Source organism: Vanellus vanellus (genome assembly GCF_965231255.1).
Source record: "Vanellus vanellus genome assembly, chromosome: 19".
NCBI classification, from domain to species: domain Eukaryota; kingdom Metazoa; phylum Chordata; class Aves; order Charadriiformes; family Charadriidae; genus Vanellus; species Vanellus vanellus.
The window spans coordinates 8,919,806-8,940,105 of record NC_138924.1 but is presented as its reverse complement, the minus strand read 5'-3'; the positions used below and the strand labels follow the sequence as shown (position 1 = coordinate 8,940,105).

Here is a 20,300-nt window from a genome sequence, read left to right as displayed (position 1 = left end):
GTTTCAAGTCCCGAGAAGAAAAGGCAGCATAATGAAGACAGAAAGGAGGCACACGAACTCTGCGCACTGACATCAAGGTGATGGGCATACCTGTAACCAGGCAGGTACATGCCCAGCCCCAAGCTTTCAGCACGTTTTAACACAGGTTTAACCCACCAACCCAACCTGGTCAGTTGGTCTGGAGACAGCGACCGAATCCAAGTGACAAAGTCCTGACCGTTTGCTTCGGTTCTCTCGCCTCCGAGCAGCCTACCAAATACCAGCCACATGAGCCTGGCCGGAATAAATGATTTTGCATAAATGAGGTGAGATTCCCAAATCTTGGCATGAAGGCCAGCAGCACACCTTCATGTCGCTTGGACAGACCTCCGGCTCCGGCAGCAAAGAGATGGGCAACTGTGGCAGCTGTGGAGAAGTCAAGCATGGCCAGGGCTCCTGTGGAGCCACCAGGCAGAAGCAGCCACAAGGACAAAACTAAGGACGAGCCACTGGAAGGGAAGAGGTCTGCAAGCTGCTGCCACACAAAGTGCATCATCTCACGTAGGGTACAGCCATGGAAGAGGGGGAGGTCTCTGCTTACCTTCCCATTCCAGATCCCAAACCTCTGTTCCCGCAAGGCTGGAGGCATCTCCACCAGCCTGGATTGTCACTGCCTGTTGTTACCCACTCTCTCCCCATGGGGCTAGGGGGATGTCTCTTTAGACAACCAACTGTATGGCAAAGACCATTTTTTTCTCATGCTGTTGTTTGAACAAACCCTGAGCCGCTGGTGGGGCTGTAAGCTCTGCCTAGGGTTATTATTTTAATAATTAGAGAGATGGCCACAGACAGAGGTGGTATTCTGTGGCCTCTTAACCTAGAGAATTACTGGGTTTTATGCAGACGACTCCATTTTTTCAGCTGTGGAGACTGCAGCAAATCCTCATGGAGAAAAACATCAAAAAAGAGGATGCTGGATATGGCCCAACACAGGGCCGCTGCTTGGCCAGCCTGAACCAAAAAGCAATGTAAAACATACAGGGCTCACAGGGCGTTTCATTTTTAGAATGGAGTAAAATCTGGAGCCTTCCTGCGACTCAAAGCCAGGCTGCCTGGAGCAAAGTGACTTTCCAGGCGAGGCACCGCTCTCCTCTCCATCCATCCCTCCCTCCCTCCCTCCCTCCCTCCCCATCCCTCCGCCTGCTCCTCCCACGCTCATCGTCCCTCTGCCGAGACAGCTCACCCCAACATAGAAGGTTCTCCCCAACATACCACGTCACCATCTTTCCACCTCAAGAGCCACTGGCCCCACACAGCCGACAGGGACGTGCCCACAGGGAAAGGCAGGGACAGCCACCTACCCTTCTGCTTCACAACGTGGCAATTAACCGGCTTGAAAACTGCCTCTCTAGGCAGAAACCCATGCTGGGAACGACCGGGGCGGCAGACGTCTACTTTGTACACCACCTAAGAGATAAACCCCTTTTGCCAAGTGGGGCCCTGGATGCTCCTGTCACACACAATCATTAAACCATCAGTCAAAGACACAGCACATTAACACAGATGGAGGCGGGTAAGGGAATCAAATTGTTCTACTTGAATCTCTGCAGCTAAATGAAACCTAAAGCAGGTCACATCTAAGGAGGAAAAAAGTGAAAGACTAATAAAAATTCAAGAAATCTCATTTAACAGTCGGCTTTCCCAGTGTTTACCAAGAAAGCAGAAAACGAAAGACAGAGAATGCCCAAGCGCACAGCCAGCCAGGATCAGGCCAGCAAGAGGATGGAAAGGCACGGAGGGCATTGCTGTGCCAGCAGGCAGGAGCATGCACAGGGCACTCCTTTCTTGACTGTCAAGAAAGCATGGCAATAGAGGTGGCCGGCAGGTCTTCTAAGACAAGGGGGAGACAAAATTGCTGGTAGAGCAGCCCATGGCTTTTTCCATCCAAAAGAAAGGAGTCAAAGCGGTGCCATACATTAGCACTTAAGTAGTCCCTGCCCTCAGTTTCCCACCATCTGTACTACTCTCTGAAAGTCCCCTACTCATTTAATTTATTGCTCTGTGTCTCCACCAAAATCAAAGACCTTAAATATCAGTAATCTTGGTGGGAGGCATCCAGCTGCTACAATCCACTGTAGGAATAAAACGTTTTTGTGCAAACTTGCACTGAGAAAGCCAGGCAGCAAATCTTCCTACGAAGAACTTCCCATGCTTTCAGATTAGCAGATCAAGCTGCAGGCATTAAGACCTTTCCCCTTTTATATCTGTGAAATGCAGCACTTGGGACACAAAAATGGGTCTTTTCTAACCCTGGAACGAACCGATTTTGGAAGCGCGCGGCACGACAGCAGCAGCAGCGGGGGGCAATGGCTGCAGCTGAGGTGGTGGCAGGGAGGGAAGCTGAGCACAGCCAGGGGCTCGAGTTCACGCGCTGCGTGGGGCTGGTGAGATGGGACTGTTCCTGGGGGACTGGAGTGCCGGGACTGGGAAATCCCAGTGGTGCCTGCTGTAGACCCCTGTTCTGATCACTCATCGAGCCCGCAGACCCCTCTCGCCTCAGTTTCCCTGCCCATCAGACGAAGACAGCAGGACTTCTCTATAATGCATGCAGCCATTTGTAAAGCTCCCGAGCACAGAGATTACAAGGAAGAGCTCGTTAGAAGCAGCCTGTAATGTAACAGCGATGTGGCCTCTGCCTTGCAGCCACAACCCAAAATTTAAAAGGGAGCACACTAAAAAATAAGCTTGTAGAGTCATCAGCCTCTCAGAAGTAAATAAGCATAGCGCCCTGCCCTCTCAAAACACCAGCTATCAGTTGATAAAAGAGCATTCCTGCAAGCTAAACACCCAGGCAATACTTTCAAGGCAGGATTTGTAGCCTGGCGCCCTCCAATTCGCTCTGAGAGTGACAGAACAGTAGCCAGAAAAACTTGGGGGCAGGGGGGGAAGAACATTTCTAACACCCTGGTGACCTGCCTGATGCTGAAATCCCACCAGACCCAAGTATGTGTGCAAGGATCACAGTGCTGCTGCTGCCCAGGCCCCGGGCTGTGTTTGGAGGGGCAAATGGAGGAGTGGAGGGGTCCGCTGGCGAGGCTGGAGGCACCTGCAGGCTCTTGGACTCACTCACTTCTCAGGGTCGGAAACAGTCACGCAAGCGCGGTTTCATCTGCTTCACGGCTCCGACAGCAAACCTGGAAATTGTCTCCTCCTCCTTCCCACGCCACCACACAACTTGCTTCAATTGAAACCCATTTTCCCCTTGCTGTCTTCCTCCCGGCTCAGTTCAACCCGTCTTATTCCTGCACACAAGAGCAGCAGCCAAGCGAGGAGAGGACAACCCAAGACTCACCTGGGACCTCCAGCGAGGGCCGGGCAAGTGGATGGTAAACTGCAGATGAACCAACGCAGCCCGCAACCGAAACTCTCCATGCCCACCTCCAGCCCAGCAGGCAACCTTTTAACTAGCAGTGAGCAGGAGGGGATGGAGCTGAGATCCCTGGCAACGCTAAAATCACCGTGTTTCTCCTTTTTTGGGGAGAGAAAGAATAACCCCTTTGAACTATCAAAGTGGGGGAGAACCAACATCTGTTCAGATTCAACTGCTTGGGTCTCACTGTTTTAGCTCCAACTCCTTCCCAACGGGTGGGAAAGGTCTCTAAGCTTTTATTCAAAGGCTTTGCCCTTAAACAGGGCCTTTCAGCAGCGGATCGCAGAGCACCTTACAGGCATTTAATTAAAACTTACAACCCGCTCCGGCGAGGGAAGGATTAAGCAGCACAAGCACCTCCTTCTGCCATACAACTGAGGTGTTCGGCTCAGTTGCAAGAGCGCAGCAGTCCCAGCCTCACCGAGCTATTAAATACGCACCGAACAGCACGGAGCCTCTGGAGAGCTGTCGGAGCAGAGGGGAGAGGCCGAGAGCACACTCCAGCGGGACAGGAACGACGGACGGGCAGGGGCTCCCCTCCACCGACCAAGCCACAGCAAGGAGACAGGTTCAGCATGTGCTGGAGGCACAAACCCCTGGTTTGTTACCCCTCTGCAATTTAAATACTACACAATTCCAAAGCATGGCATTACTGGGGACCAATCCATCCACCTAACAGCCCTGGAAGGTTGATACAATGGAAAACCACTTTTTTTTTTTTTCCTCCACTTGGTTACCTATAGGGTGACACTTTTGCTGGTTGAATTAAATCTATTTAAACAAAAGTAAGTTCAGACATCCGCCTTTGCACAGTGTCAGCTGCGAGAAATGAGCTAACATCCAGATGCAGTGGCATGTCAGGATTAGCCCAGGCTGGGGCAGGAATGCTTCCATGTATGGAAAAATATTGGAGCAGTGAAACCATAAGCTTGGAGCAGAGCAAAGTGAGAGGCCCTGTCAATGAATTTGTGGGCTCAGGTTTAGAGGATTTAGCAGCTCAGACCCGCCGTAAGATCCTCAGCACGTATTACAATAAATTTCACACTTTTTCCAAAAGGGACTCCCACAGCAATGCTGCGAGTTGTGAGGGTGAGATCCTACACCCGTCTGTTTGCTCTGGAAGCGGGGCTCGGACCGTTGGGTACCATTAACGCTCCACGCACTGGGCACGGGCTGGGGCGTTGATGGAGAGGTTCTGGTGAGTACAAAGCTGCTGCTCACACTCGCCCGCCCGCCCATCCCTTGGCAGCCGACTTCTGCACAGCAGGATTTCTAAAAGCCAGCTCGGAGCTGGCAAGCCAGACGAAGTAGTGGCAGTTGAAAAGAAAACGCTGAGCTGAATCAGTGTGGCTGGGGAGTCGGCATGTGCTTCTGCCAACGGCACGGCAAGAGCAGCCACTGCCTAGGCACGGGGCAAGAGCCGGGGCAGTAATCTCTTCAACTGGCCTGGCACAAATCAAGAGGGCTCATTTGTCAGCATCCTGACTTAACGCTAATGAAGTAATGGCTATGACTTCATCTCTCCAGTGGGAATCTCTTGGGAACGAGGGAGAATTAGAATTTCTCTCTCCGGCTCGCTCACGCAGTTGCAATATATTTCAGTTGCCGTCTACTCTCTTCTGCAAACATTACCTAATTCTCACACAGATTCTTAAATCCTTGCATCGAAACATAAAACAACACTCCCTTCTCAGCTGTCAAAGCCCAGTCTCGCAGAGATCCCTCCCGGTGGGATGTGACCGCCTGCGCCGGCTGCCACCCCCTCCCCAGGGGCCGGCCACACTAAGCCCCTCTCATATCTGAGGATGCCACCAGCTATTTTTTAATGCCTCGGTCATGAAATAAAAATCTGGTAACTCTTGGCAAATTCATTTCAAATAGGGACCTTTGCACTTTTTCTCCATTAAAATATTTTAAAGCCAGGTTGGATTTAGCCACTGTTGCAAAGACAGACAAAACGTTGCTGGAGGATCCTGGAGTTTCTCTCCTTGGCTGGGCAGGACAGCTTCATCTGCTACAGAACTTCATGGGTACAAAATACACACAGCAATGTTTCACACCAGGCTGCTGCTACAGCACTTACTCTGCCTGAAGAGGCTGCCGAGCCTTGCCCCCAGCAGCACCGGGTGGCCCCGCTGCCTTCCTCATTACAAGCCTTTGGCTTCCAGGTTTGCTCTGCCCTGGGTTTGCTTCCCTGCAACCCCACTGAAGATGCTCTCCCCCCCAGTGCACCATTCCTGGTCTCCACAGTTGCGATGGCCACCTACCATCTGAAGCACATCCTTTATGGAGCAGATTCTCCCCAGCATTTAGGCTCTGTGCCCAGCGCTCACCTCCCTGCTCAGGCAGGCAGCCAGCAACCCCACACTCCCCCGTGCCTCCTCGGGGGCTCCCATCGCTTTGTTTTGAGGCCAGAGGGGCTTGCTGGGCTCCACGCAGGAGGTTGATCAGATTGCAAAAGCTCCCTGACGCAACTGAAGCAATCAGTCACTCACTCACACTAAACGAAGACCACAAATTCTTTACATATTAATTGTTGGTTGCAATTTTTCATGGTGTTGAAAGACAGACGTGAGAGTATGCAGAAACCATTCCTGCATCTTTTTAGTTCCACCCTTCCATTAATTATGTGCACTCTAAGCCAAATCAGTAAGACGGTACATTTTCTTTGGAAAACTGAGATGATGAAAACGCAATCAGCTATCATACAAGATGCTCACGTTGTAATCTGAAATACTTGTATAATTCATTTTCCCATGAGAGAATTTAATACATCTATTTGCTTAGTTGTCAACTCATCCTGCTGCCAGTTTCTCCACTGGCCATGTCTTTACCTTATGACATACAGATTTAACTCTGTGTTTTTCGCCTACAGAGCATCAGCACAGAAGCAATGGTCCCAGCCAGCACAGAGGAACCTGCCCTGCAGAGGTACGTCTAGGCAGCGCCGGGAGAAAGCCCTCTCCCGAGCTCAACACCCCCCCGGCTGGGGCTCCTACCCCCAGAACGGAGGGCAATTAATGTGCACAAAGCCCAAGTCATAATGAATCTAAGCACCCTCCCCACGCTGGCATTACTTCCCCCTCTCCTAATTGTTACTGTCTGGAGACGGCATGAGCACAAAGTGATCTGTCTAGAAAAATGTTTCAAATCTATCGTGCCTTACGCTGTGATGTGCTATGGAACCAGTTTAGAGAATACACACAGCTATAAAGTCGTGATTATTCAGTACTGAGCCCAGCCTGAAAGCTCAGGAGTCAGCCTGTTATTTGCTGAAAGCGGGGGGCCCGAAATTATCCGTGAATAGTTCAAAGCTGCAGTTAATTCAACATCTCTACTTTCAAAAGCACAAAAATCACAGATTCCTGGAGTGTGCAAGCTTTTTAAAAATGACAAACTACTAACTGTCAAATCAAAGCAGCAAAGAGAAATCCACATGGCTGATAAGACAAATAGTTGCATTTTAAAGAGTAATTAAATATCACTTTGGAATATTTTGCTTGGAACTTGTTTCCCTGATAAAAAATGGGGAGGGGAAGAAGGAGGAGGAGGAAGCAATCCGCACACACCAACGAGCTTCTCACCAAGCAAATGCTCAGGCAAACACTGTTCAAACTTGTTTTCTTGAATTCAGAGTTCAGCCTGCTGTATTACAGCCTCCCGTACCCTCTCAGTTTCCCTATATCCCTACATTTCACATCAAAACTCTGGCAATAAGGAGCAGACGATCACTACACGAATCCAGCTTGTTGGGGAGGAGGGTGCGTGGGGCTGGGGCAAGAATCCCCCTGGTCTGACCAGCAAGAAGTGCAATATCTTCTGACTTGATTGAGATTGAAACCATACCCCAACTTCCATGCTGGGAGCGTTGCTGAAAAAAACAGGAATGCAAAACAGAGAGCTCTACCCAGATGCAATTCAGGAGAAGTGAAACCCTACCCCAGCAGCATGAGCTAACCCTACTGTACGCCACTTTGAAACATTAAAAATATGTCCATGAGAAGGGATCAAAAAACTCCAACTTCAAAATCCCCTGGACTCTCCCAAAACCCGTACCCGCTAACAATGAACTCACAGTGAATTTCACGCAAACTTTCTCAGTACTAAGAAATACCTATAGGCAATGGTACAAAAGGATCATTTTGAGTATTGAACAAGGAGATGGCTTCCTGCATTTCAAACTAAAACATTATCAAACCGCTTGAAGAAGCCACCATCCAAAGGCAATGCAAACTTGATGTCAGTTTTTGGGACAGGACTTGCAGAGCCCAGTCCGAGATCCAACCGCGTGTGATCAGCAAATGCTCCCGCTGCTTCTCCCCACAGTGGAGCCAGGAGGATTTGATGATGGAAAGATGTCCAAAGACTTTCAAAGCTGGCCCTCAAACATGGGCAATTACCAACTGAAGGATGCAATAAACAATACTGCAGATGACACATCAGCAAGACATTTAAAACACTAATTCTCCCCTAAGGAAAGTGCTCAGGCAGGCCACAGTCTGGATATACGGGGAAATCCAACTTCCAAGGACGTCAGTGATGTTTTCGCAACTAGTGCAGGACCTGGATTAAAATCCACAGCCTCCAGACTTGCCGTCTACTGATAGTAGTGTATGCTTACGGGGATTTCACTGAAGGATTAGTGTTTTGGCATGAGAGACGACTGCTAATTGTATGGAGGGTTACTGCAAAGCTGTATAAAATATACTCAGAAATAATTTGGAAAAGCAGCATCAACAACAACAATTAGAGAATGTTTTGGCTTCGATGTCGTCGGCACGATGTGGAAATACCAAATAGCTTATTCCTCAGTCATAACTGAAGTTCACTGTTGTACTTCTCCAAAATCGCACAGTAAAACGCCCCATTATTTTGTACCTTCTTTTGTAAAGCTGTTACACGTTCAGATCCTAAAAGAATGCATTTTTGGAGAACTGTGCACTGATTACTTTAAAAAGTAAAGTTGCTTTGCTTAGTTCTGCAACCTGAGAGTAACAAATGAAAATGTCAACCCTGCATTTTTAAATAACGTTTTCATTTCAACATCTGGATTAAGATGCCACAATGAAAAACAGCACACAGGCTTCTCTCTGCTCCTTTCATAGATCTCCCATTCTTACGTTTCAGAACGAGCGAGTTTCAAAGCTAACAAAGAATCAGTTGGTGCTGCTAATGCCTTGCTTCTTACTCAATAGCCTTATGTCATGAAAAGACCATATTTTTCAAATCTGCATCTCTGTGAGCCAAAGATTTCATATACATTCCCACCCCAGAAATACAAAGTCAGGAATACAGCTGAAAGTGATTACCTAGATATTTTTATATGATGAAACTCAAAAGCTGCTTCAAGTGATTTACAAAATTCTCTGTTGGACAAATCCCACATCTGTGCTGACCGCTTGCCTCCCAGATCTCAGCAGATGGTGATTTCAAAAAGAAAAGTTGAGTCCCTAAAAATTGGGGTGCACCTTAAACTGTAATCAAGGGTTTGAGGGTTTTTCCCACCCCCAAAAAATTGTGTACAGTCTAATTCAATGACATTTCTACCTCCTCCCCACCATTTCTTACATAAAGTCTACCTACAAAAGTAGTACCCGGTGTCTTATTAAAAGAGGCTCCTACAGTAGACGATCTTTTAAAGCAGAGGGGTGAAAAAAAAGCCGTTTTCTTGAGAAGGTGGGGAGGGAACAGAAAACATAATACATTAAAATAAAAAAAAAAAAAGAAAAAGAATGAGTGGATATTTGTTGTAAAAGACTTCACAAAGAGATATCTGCAAAGAAGCAAGAGATTGGTCACATTTTACCCATCAACCTTAAGACCACCATTTTATTTGTGGTGCTGAGGAAGATGTACTCCCAGCACAGGAGGGGTGTTCTTCTATGCATGTCCAACTCAGATCACCTACCAGAGTAGTCAAGCCACTAAAACAATAAAATCCAAAGCTACCAACTTGCTCTTTTCCCCCTCCCTAGGGCAAGACAGAACAGACGTCTTCTTCATACGCAGAGAAAGATCATGTGCCTCTGCCACACAATTCGGCAAAAGACACATTTCATGTGAACATGGGAGAAAAATACATAGAGAAGAGTATACAAATCTGACTGTGAAGATAAACCGCTCTGTCCCAACCAAAGCATATTTACCAGTGTGAGTAAAGTGAGGTCCTCAAACTGTTTTCAGGTATTTGACTGAATAATCACAGAAACATAATCAACATGGTTTGCATTTATTTAAAACCAGAGCAGATGTATTTCAGCTCCAGTGGAAATGGGTTTGCCTTCCCAAGAAGAATCTGGGCAACACTCAAGCAGATGCATAAATACAGTGGAAAGCAAACACAAAACAAGAGGCAAAGCACAGACCCTGCACCATCGCGGCACTGTGTGGATGCACCAAGTAAGTGTCATGAGAAAAGTCCAGATTAAAAAGAATGAGGAAAATGACTGGGCCAAGTAAGTAACAAGTAAAAACAAAAGCAAGGGCAAATAAACAACAGCAAAAGATAAACTGCTTCCCTCCCAGCGCAGACCCACACGCAGCCTTTTCTCCTCCAGCACCATGACCCTCCTTTCTCCCATTTCTATGTGGACCCCTGTGAGAAGAACTACTGGACAAAGAATGTGCCGAATTTTTTTTTTTATTTTAGCAGAAATGACCAAGATGTCCCACAGCAACAAAGCACAGCACGCTCTGGCTCTCCTCCAAAAGCCTGTGTGCCCTAAGCCCTCAAAGAGCACCCAAATTCACTCTGAGGGTAGGTGGACCCTGCAGCAGAGATGGTCCGGAGCTCATCAGGAGAAGTCTGGGGTCCTCCTGACAGTGAGGCGGATGCTGCCCCGGTGTGGGCGCTGGCGACCATCAGGGCACGTAGACAGATGGGGGCTGTTTACATTACCGAGGTTCTCAGTAGCAATCAGGAATTAAAGCTGTTATTAAATCAACCCTCCAGAACTTGAGCAGCTGTTCGTGGAAACAGATAACAACAGGGTGATGTTAAACCAAAACCCCAAACGAAACAAAGACACGGAGCAACATCTCTCCCCCATGCTCTGCTCAGCAACGCCAGGCATTATCGGAAGACAAATCAATTATCAACAGCTGCATATAGCTACCCAAATCCGCGGCTGAACAGCTTAATTGAGGGATGTGTATCATGAGTTAAAGGCCTCCAATCTCATTTGGCACGTTACGGTTTTGTTCTTGAAAAAAATCTCAGTAATATGGCTGGCTGTGCCTCAGACAGAGGCATTATGCCATCCTCCTCATTAATCAAAGGCTTTCCCCACGTCCAGATGTTTGCTGACTTGTACTGCTTTCTTTTATTACGGGTTTGGAGACAGAAATTGCTATATGCTAAAGTTACCCAAATTCAACTGGTTGTTGCAAGACGCACAGGCTGTTATGCCCTTGGTAACTGCACCCCGGCATTATTGAGTTACTGAGGCATTCAACGAAGAGTGGCTGTTTTCTTTGACAACCCATACTACTTTCACCAATAACCATGAGGGTAAGATGCTATTTTACTTTTAGGACTGTGGGAATTTTTCTGTGAGCCCAGAAAGGAGCCTGTGTTTTAAGACCTATCAACATTCAATGTCTGGGGTTTGGAAAAAGAAGAAATATTAAAAAAAAAAAAAAAAGCAGCGTACACCAGAGAAAGACAATGCACACAGTGATAAACATTTCAGCAGGAAACCAGGACCATAACAGCCATATTATTCAATAATTCTGAGCAACAAAAAATGATGCTACAGCCAATATGGGACAGAAGTCGTCTCTCCCCAAAGCTTTCACGACCTCACTAGATAAATTAACCAACTCACAACGGGAAGCGCTGGCTGGAAGGGACCTCTGGAGGTCCTTGAGCCCTGCAGTCACCAACACGAGACCCCAGTCGGTCATGGCTTCACCCAGTCAAACCCTGCAACCTCCAAGGGCAGGGGCTCCGCAGCCTCTCTGGGGGCTGAGGCTGAGAGCTCAGGGACAGAGTTCAGCTCCCAGCCCAGTCTCTCTCCGTTATCTCTATTCTGAATCTATAAGATCCCTTTCTTCCCATAAATCTACATAATTCTCTGGGGCTTGTCTCACATCGGGTTTAGGAGCAGCCTTTAGAGCAAAGGAACCATAACTCAAAAGGACTGCCTACGTTTTTCTAATGCTTTTGTTTTTAAACAAATTCAGCCTGCGAGGTACCGAACATATGCTAGACATCCCCAGCTCCTGCTGGTATGTTTTTGAAAAATAGAAAGTTTGTACTTTTCTGGAGAGTCAGGTCATTAACCTGACTATTTAAAAATCAGCCTATTATACAAGGAAACTTCTAACTGCCTGAACTACAGGTTATAAATCTCCTGTTTAGAAATCTGATATCCTGACATAATTGCCCTTTATAACTTACAAATAGGTTCTCTGTTATCCGTAGATTAAGCTTCCTCCAAAGCCACATCACATCTGCTTAGTTTTGAAAATATACAGCACGAGCTTCAATTACTTTACACTCTGCACAAAAATAATCCTGAATTTAACTCAGGGCTTCTTGGAATAAGAGTTTAAGACCCCATAATCTTTTTATTTCATGTTTTCTTGCAATCTAATAGATGGAACTATTGGCCGGCATGCAAAATTATGCCACCTTCCACTTCTACAATTTCCCAACCATTTAACTACATTGCAGTGGAATTTTCAAAGCAAATATGGCAAGCAGAAGTCCCACCACCTAAATAATCTGAAATGTTCTGTAGGGAAATGGCCAGCTACTAATTGGAACCACAATCTTTTCACATCCCTGTAGGAAGAGGGTTTGGTTTTAAAAGACACCGGAATTAAACAGTAATTTCTCTGAAGGATGAAGCTTCTGTTACAACTCCCCTTGTTAATGAACGTGATCTCAGACCTCGAGCTGTGATGATTCCTGCAAGCTCCCACTTAGAAGCACCTGGATTTCAAAGGGGACAAACTGGGGGCCTTCAGCAGCAGCATCCAGGTGCATGGCATTAAACACGCCAGCTTTTGCAGAACCAGGGGCTGAGTGACAAAAACCTGCCGAAAAGCTGAATCTGGGTTTCAAAATTGCTACGCATCTTCTCAGCAGAGGGGACATCACATGGCGCAGCCAGAGGGACAGCCAACTTTTCCTTTAACGACTCCTTTGCCTAACGAACAGCGGGAAGTGCCGGCAGAGGAGGGTTCAGAGACCCGTTGAGGAAGAAGTGATCCCTCTCATCCCAACACAGCCCCGCAAAGCCCGGGCGCGGGGGATGCCCCAGGGGGGCTCGGCTGCCCCCCCAGTGCTGCGGGTACCGGCGTGACCCTGATCCCCGTGCCAAAGCGGAGACCGCACCTCACGGAGAGCCGAGCTGATGCTGCATTCAGACCGCCAGCCGCGACCACTCACTGGAAAGATGTTTAGAAATGGCACAGTGGGGCACCATCTTTTCCATTCTTACTCAATAGCTTCCAGAGATTAGATTTGTAAAGACTTTAAAAAAAAAAAAAAAAAAAACCAACAAAAAACTACCAACGCTGCTTGCTAGTTGGGCTCTAGAAGCCCAGCCTTTGCCTTCCCGTCCCTCACAGCCTTCCCTGTCCGCGCCTTACAGAGCGCTTTTTGTCCGATATCTGTCTTTCCAATTAAACTCTTTGGAAGCGGGGCTGGAACTTGCAGAGTATTTATCAGCTGGCGTGTTCGATGAGGGCGAATAACCAACACCACCACACCAACTCGCCCGACAGCCCCCAAGCCGGGCACCAACTCTCTCCTCAACCACCAACCGCCCTCCCCCCCGGCCAGTGGAGGCCATGGGCCCTTCTCTGATCCCAAACCCACGCGGGAGCCCACGGGGGCCCTGCCCACGGCCCGCACCGAGGCCTGCTCCCCTCAGCCCCAGGCGGAGCCGGGGGTCCCGGGCTTGGGCTCGGCGGAGTGGCTACCCGCACGCCTCGCCTGCTCGCCCCGCTCCTCTGAGGGGCCCGTCGAGGCCAGCGCCATGAAACCGCCCCCCCCCCCCCCCCCCCGCCGTCCTTTCCCCCGCTACCCCTCGCCCCCTCACCCGTGGAAGGGGACGGCGCCCGCGGGTTTCTCCGGCCCCACAGGAACCGGAGAAGCCGGGCGAGGCGGCGTCGCCTCGCGGGACAGCAGCCGACACCCCCCTTCCTCCTCTTTCCCCACGGTTCCCCCCCGGGAACTTTCTGGAAGGCGCCCACCCGCCCCGGCGGCGCGCAGTGGGGGGGGCCCGGCCGAGCCCCGCCGCCCCCAGACAAAGCCCGGGTCGCGCCCCCCCCCCCCTTCTCGGCCCCCCGGTCTCACCTTGCGGTGCTTGTCGGCGAAGGGCAGCGCCAGCCAGGGCATGGCCCGCACGGCCTCCTGCCACTGCTGCTGCTCCTGCTCCGCCGACACGAAGACGATCTCCAGGCGCTGCCCGCCGGCCGCCGCCGCCTCCCCCCTGAAGCGCCCGTAGAAGGCGGCCAGGCTGGCGCCGAGCTGGGCGCAGGAACCGCCGAGGCTGCAGCCGAAGTAAAGCCCCACCAACGAGACCCCGCGGGCGGCCAAAGCCGACACGGCCACCTCCTCTCCGTCCGCCGCCACCAGCACCTCGCCCAGCACCTCCGACAGGGCGCCCGCCATCCCGCTCCCCCGCTCGGCTGCCGCAGCCCCGCGCCGGCCCGAGCACCGGCCCCGCCCCGCCCCGCCAGGGGGCGCTGCCGCCCGCCGCCCGCCTCCGGCACGGCCCGGCCCGGCCCGGCCCCCTCCGCTCCCCGGCGGCCACCGGCGACACCCTCCCCCAGCGTGACACCCCCTCCACCCGCGGGGTGGGACAGCACAGCCCTCAGCGCCGTGGGTAAAGCCTCCCCCGGGCCTCATTCCACCCACCCCCCCACACCCTCCCAGGGCCCGGCTGCCCCGCGGAGAGGGAGGGAGGGAGGGAGGGATGGCGGTGCCCACCCCACAAGGAGATGGCCTCGTCCCACCTCTCCGTCCCGCCACCAGGAGCCGGAGTGACTGCTGGGGATCAGCGGCGAGCTCGCTCTCGCCCCTAGTTGCCCGTCCTGCAAACCTCCCCCCTCCCCCCCCCCCTCAGCTCCCCCTGCGGTACCCGCACCCGGCTGGGACACCCGTGGGGACACCCGTGGGGACACCGGCTGGGACACCCGTCTTTTAAGCCCCTGCCAGGGGAAGGGCAGCGTCCAGCTGGCCCCGTGAGTCGGGGCAGAGCAAGCTTCCACAGAACAAGAGCACATCTTGTCTTTGTTCCCAAAATCTAACATAAATACATGTTTACTCTTATCAATGGCGGGTGGAAAAACCTGAAAGCCAATCTAGAAGTGTAAACACAAGTAAATTCGGCTGCGTTGAATTAGGCCGTCTGGCTGGCTGGAATACAGAAAGGAAATAAAGCGTAAACAGTGACATGCAAACCAGGCTTTAAAATGGATTTGCGCTTTGCAGTCACAGTCTGTAGTCCACGAGCCCGCAGAATTCCCTGCAGCGTGGATCCTCGGCCGCTTCGGACTGACGTCCGTCCGTGTGCCCATGCCGCAGAGCCTGACCCGCCTGCCCTTGCCGGCCAAACACACACGCACCCTCCGCTCTCGCACGTCGGTAAAGCAAAATAAATGCCTGAACATGTGCCGGGCTGAGTCCCGAGGATGGGTTTGGGGGGCTGAGGTTTGTGGCTTTTGGTTTTGGAGCATCCGCACATGTTCTCTGGAGACACGCAGCTGCACCGGCACCGCCACAACACGTGGGCAGCAAAGTGTGCACGCAGGTTGGACACCTTCTCCATTTTACTTTTTGAAAGAGCCCCGGACCAGCACTCTTAAATCTTGCTAGCTACTGTAAAAGACACCTTTATTTTTACAACACTTCCTTATTTGGCTTCTCGTTTGGTGTCTTACGTTGTTGCTTTCAATTGTATTTAAAATCGTTGTATAGCATCCAGAGCCATTAGGGGATGCTTTATAAATACAATTAATTATCATTATTATTATTACAGCTTTACAATCTCTCTTTTCTTTTGCCAAGACCTGCTCCCTAGAGGTGGTTCAAAGCAAGAGGAGTTTTGTCTTGTTTTTATTTGTCCTGTCTTATCTGCCTTAATTAAGTATTTGGGCTCTTCAGGGCAGGGAAGCTGTTTTTTAAGTCTGTGGCCCTGAACTCGACCAACCCATGTGGTGATATAAATATTCTGTTGTAAAAATAACATTTATGGCTACAGATAATTTGTCTGGCCCCATTTTTAGCGAACAAAGCAGAAGCAAGGTGCTCTGTAATACAGAACAAGTAAAAAGCCTCTCTCTCTTAAAGAACCCTGAAATAAAATGAAGAAACGGCCGTTCTTACCGAACAACATCACAAGGGGATGGGTGAGGTGGGACTGAACGGAGGTTAAACCATGGGAACGCTTGCAGGAATCCCATTGTGGGTGGGTTTCTGCCCACCTGCGGGCGCCGCAGCAGAACCACGGATTCAGGATGCCCACTTGAGAACCAACTCGAGACATTAGAATTAATGAGCCAGGATGACATCACGGGGCTTTTAATAAGCAGATTCTTGTCTGTACAGACATAGCACCAATCTGCATTTCCCTAACCCCTATTCTTTTTTTTTTTTTTTTTCTAGGTACTGTTTCTAACACTGTATCCCCTTTGACCAGTAGATCTCGTATTTTCACACCATTTAGCGAAGAGCCGGCGGGGCTCCAGCGCCACCTCCCGGGGACCGGGGCTGCCGGCGGGGGGGGGGACAGCGGCACCCCCAGCCCTCACCCGGGCCCAGCAAAGAAAACTCCTATTTACCAAGAGCAGAGAGAAACAGTCCGGTTGGTCTCAGCCTTTGGGAAAGCAGCTTTCCAGCAGCCCCCCTTAGTTCCCAGCAGACGCAGCGCACAGCAATGCGGAGGCACCGAGGCCGTGCCAGGCTTGCAACTGCCAGTGAGACGCTAGATTTCTCCTTGCTTTTCTTTTTTTTTTTTTTTTAACAGGCAACTGCCTTTTGGACAAAATCCATCCACTGTAAATATCAGTTTGGAGCTGCTTTATAACCCTTCTTACAGAGGCACGTCTGCACTAGCAAGCTGGGACAAATAATGGTGTGAACAGTCCCGTTTATGTGTCTGTCCGTGCCAAAAAATAGTGGTTATGGGTACTACGAACACCGAGGATGATTAGAGACCACAGAGCTGCCCACTCGCAAGTTCAACCTTTCTGGCAGCCGTGTAACTGCAGGTCCTGTAACCGCTGCAGTGCAGCAGCTGCAGCACCAGCCAGCAGTATTTAAAACATTATTAGACATGACATTCTTTGACATTATTGAACATTAATTATACCTTGGAGATGCAGGGAGCAGTGGAACACCAATTCTCATGCGTCTGACGAAGCCACGTCAATCACCAGAATGGACTTGAGAACACTTATGTGGGGTTAAAACAGAAAAACCATCCCTGTGTACCCAGTGGAGAGGCTACACTGGGTCACTGTAGTCTAAGATCATTAGCATGTTTTGCTAACGCACTCAGTGCTCCAAAATACAGTAACTTTCTTCGCAGTCAGGTCATCACGCAAGGGGAACTATCTGAAGATGACTATTCTGGTTCATTCTCCCTGTTGACAAGCCCCAAATCCGTGTGCTGTATCCACTGACGGCTCTGATCATCTGATCCTATGCTGCGGTGCTTAAATAAAAACTAATTTGATTGCAAAAGGCTCTTCAGTTTTTAATTTAGCTGTATTCTTAACTCCACGTTGAACAGAGGGGAGTGGATTTTCCATGGTACCTGGCCATCAGCCAGCAGCAAGGTCTCTTAAAAGAAAGGGACGCTCTTCAAACAGTCAAGTGTTTGACATAAATCCATTGTGTTCTGACATTTTTTTCTTATTTGGTAGCTCTTAATCGCAATGGTTCCAGACACGGTACATTTGTGGGGTTTATTTTAGTAACGGGATGTTGGCTGCGTTTCAGAATATGGACATACATCTCTAGAGAAAGCCCTGGGTAGTCATCCTGCTGGAAATCTGCAGAAAAAAAAAAAAGCCTAATTCTGCTCTATGCAAGCAACTGCAATCCTTCTCCCCTCAGCTGCTTTCTTCTGGATTCACATCAGCATTGCTGAGAACCGCACAGGGTCCCAGCTGCCGAAACCAGCTCCAGCAGGGCAGGCCAGCTGTCTGCTCCAGAGGGTTTGTAGCTGGTCACACATTAACTCCTTTAAACAGGTCTGTGTTAAGGTATCACCCTCCCAAAACTCTGCTCCAAATTCGCTGAGGTCTAAAACAACTGAGTTCAACGATGTTACACTCCAAAGGAATTTGACCCTTTGAATTCTTCTAACCGGTGTCGCAATACTGTTAATATCCGGATTGCTGAGTGCAGCCTGGTGCGAGGCTAGCGGTACCTTTGACCTTCCCCATCTGTCGGGGGGCTCCGGCAGATGAACCCTGCCAAATCTTGCCAGGCAGTTGGCAAGGTCCAGATCGGTCATGTCATTGACAGGGGAGACCTCCGGGCACCCCCACCCATCAGACCAGGTTCTGGGGTGCCCGTGCTGCTTCCCAGCAAGATTGGAATCCACGTGTGAAACAGAAAACAGCTCTTCTGAAAGCAAATATAGTTGATTTCAAACAGCAGCAGCAAAACACAAGAGGAGGGTTTCAATCACAGACCATCTACGTGCATTCGGCTCTCTATGGGCTCGTCCAGTACCTGGCTTCTGGGCCCGGGAAGTACCATTTCTACCCTAAGCCTTTTAAAAGCTCCCCCTATTCTTTTCAAAGCCCTTTCCCCAGGTTTCTGCCTGATTCTCTGCCACCTCTTTGCCAGCCCGGGGTATTGATCTCAGCAGGGTCACAAGTAAACTTCAAAGGGACTCACACTTGTGCTGCTCATTGAGGACCCCGAATGGCACCATCTGAGCCTTGTCATTTCCCCTCCTGCCTCCACGTGAGATAACGGCACCGCAGGAATCCCCTGGCCATCACATAGCCGGGCCGGCGACAGCAGTCACACCACCAGCCAGGACACTCATCGTTCGCTGCTGACCACTTCTATTTCTGCATAGCTGCCACTGAAGTGCCGTCCCGCAGGCAGCACAGGCTCCATCCGGCGCATGCACCCAACCGCCCGCTGCTCTGCTGGCCACCGGGGAGCGCAGGGTCATGGAGAGAAGCGGCAGCCCCAGCTCGACACGTCCCACACAAAGCCAAGCCATTCACAGCAAACACCAGTGACACTTGCTGCCTTTTACCTAGCACGAGACTGGAGTGACACCTTCTCTTCCATTTCTTCAGCCCATTTTCCACCCTCAGAATATGTGGCGGATGTTTGCACACTGACTGTCTTAACAACAGCATGAAAATCTCTATTCAGTCTCTTTTCAGCGGTGCTGAGCAGTCCTGTTTTCAGCTGAGCACAGTGGATGGCGACAGCGCTGAGCACCCAGGGCAAGAAAGGCCTCGAGTCTCTGAAACATTCATGTAAGGGTCTGACTTGAAGTGTCCATGTCTGAAAACGTTGGCCCAGGACACTTCTGTTCTGCAAGCCAGTTTGTTCTCCTTTCCCGCACTGGAGAGGGGCAAAGTATTTACCTGAGCCCAGCCTGTGCCCGCCGCGAAGGGCATTGGGGTGGCCCGAGGCGCCCAGGGTGGGTCACGGTGATATGAACACCACCGAAGGAAGAAGAAACTGTTCCAAAGTTAAAATATGCTCCCCAACTTTACATTGAAATTTACATTGTTCTTTCCACGTTTGTGAAAAGCTTTTGGTGGTCTGTGAATAAAATCCTCTGGCTACACTGAAATATGCATCTCTTGAAGAAACAACTCCAGGCAAATTTTGCAAATTGCTCTTTCCCCCTTGACTACCACCAAAACCAGGAGGAACCCAAGACCAGCCTGCAGCAGCATCAGGCACTCTTTTGTCCTGAAATACCCTGATTTCATCATGGCACATAAATTCAGCGTGGCTATGACTCACCACTGCTACTACACAATTTTTCATGATGTCACGTTATACCTGAAGGGGCAAGGGGGTAAGTGAAACATTAATGAGACTTTACATTTCTGAGTGGTGACACCACAGCTATAAGGCAGCGTTTAAACAGCTGTAAAACCCAGCCCCACTTTCCACTGCAATTTTCCCTGCATTAGAAATAGGTTTGGTTACAGCTACTTGGTTACAAGCACCTGCACTCAGGTAGAATTTCGCTCCCGTAACAACCCAAGCTCCCACCCAAACCAAAGCTCCTTCTTGCCAGGTGCCGGGCAAACACGGCCATGGGGACCCCAGCCAAATGTGGGGTCCGGCAGCCCCCCTTCAAACCTTTGCACCCTGGCAGCTGGGCTCCAGCTGGGTGGCAATTGCTGGTTTGGGGGACAATCCCCAGGTCACGCAGGTGCTGGTGGGTGGATGGAGGAGAAGGGGAGGCTGCCCAGAGCCAGCTGCCCCCTGCCGTTATCGTAATGCTGATGGGCAGAGGGGACATCCTTTTGGTCCTGGAGGATGTGCTGAGATGTTTGTGCCTTTGACAGCTCCCTATGGTGGGGGACAGCCAGTACATAGGGGGGTCCCAAGCCACTGCCGCACAAGAAGGTCCCCAGTCCATAGCCACCACCCGGGATGGGGGTCTCTGGACCGCTGGTGAACCCTGGTCAATGTGTGTGAGGTCCCCGGGGGGTCCCCATCCCTTGGCCAACACGTAGGAGGGTTCCAGATGTCGGTTAACAAATAGGGGGGGTCCCCTCCTCCCCACACAGCTCCCCCAAGTCCCTCAGCAGCACATGTCTCCCAAAAGCCCACGGTGGGCTCCGGCCAACATATGGTGGGGGGGTGGGGAGGGTGTTGGGGTGTCCCCCCAGCTCCTGCCGACCCACGGCCGGGTCCCCGACCTACGGCCGG

General features: G+C 50.5%; 1 protein-coding gene across 1 annotated transcript in view; it reads right to left on the bottom strand.

The window, feature by feature from the left end:
• NXN (nucleoredoxin) overlaps positions 1–14,036 on the bottom strand; it is a gene marked incomplete at its 5' end in the record, with an annotated part of 53,340 nt that extends 39,304 nt beyond the window's left edge. Inside the window, one exon of the mRNA XM_082493112.1 lies at positions 13,719–14,036. Within this exon, the coding sequence (XP_082349238.1) occupies positions 13,719–14,036 (318 nt within the window). The remainder of the gene's footprint in view (positions 1–13,718) is intronic.
• Positions 14,037–20,300: the final 6,264 nt, after the last annotated feature.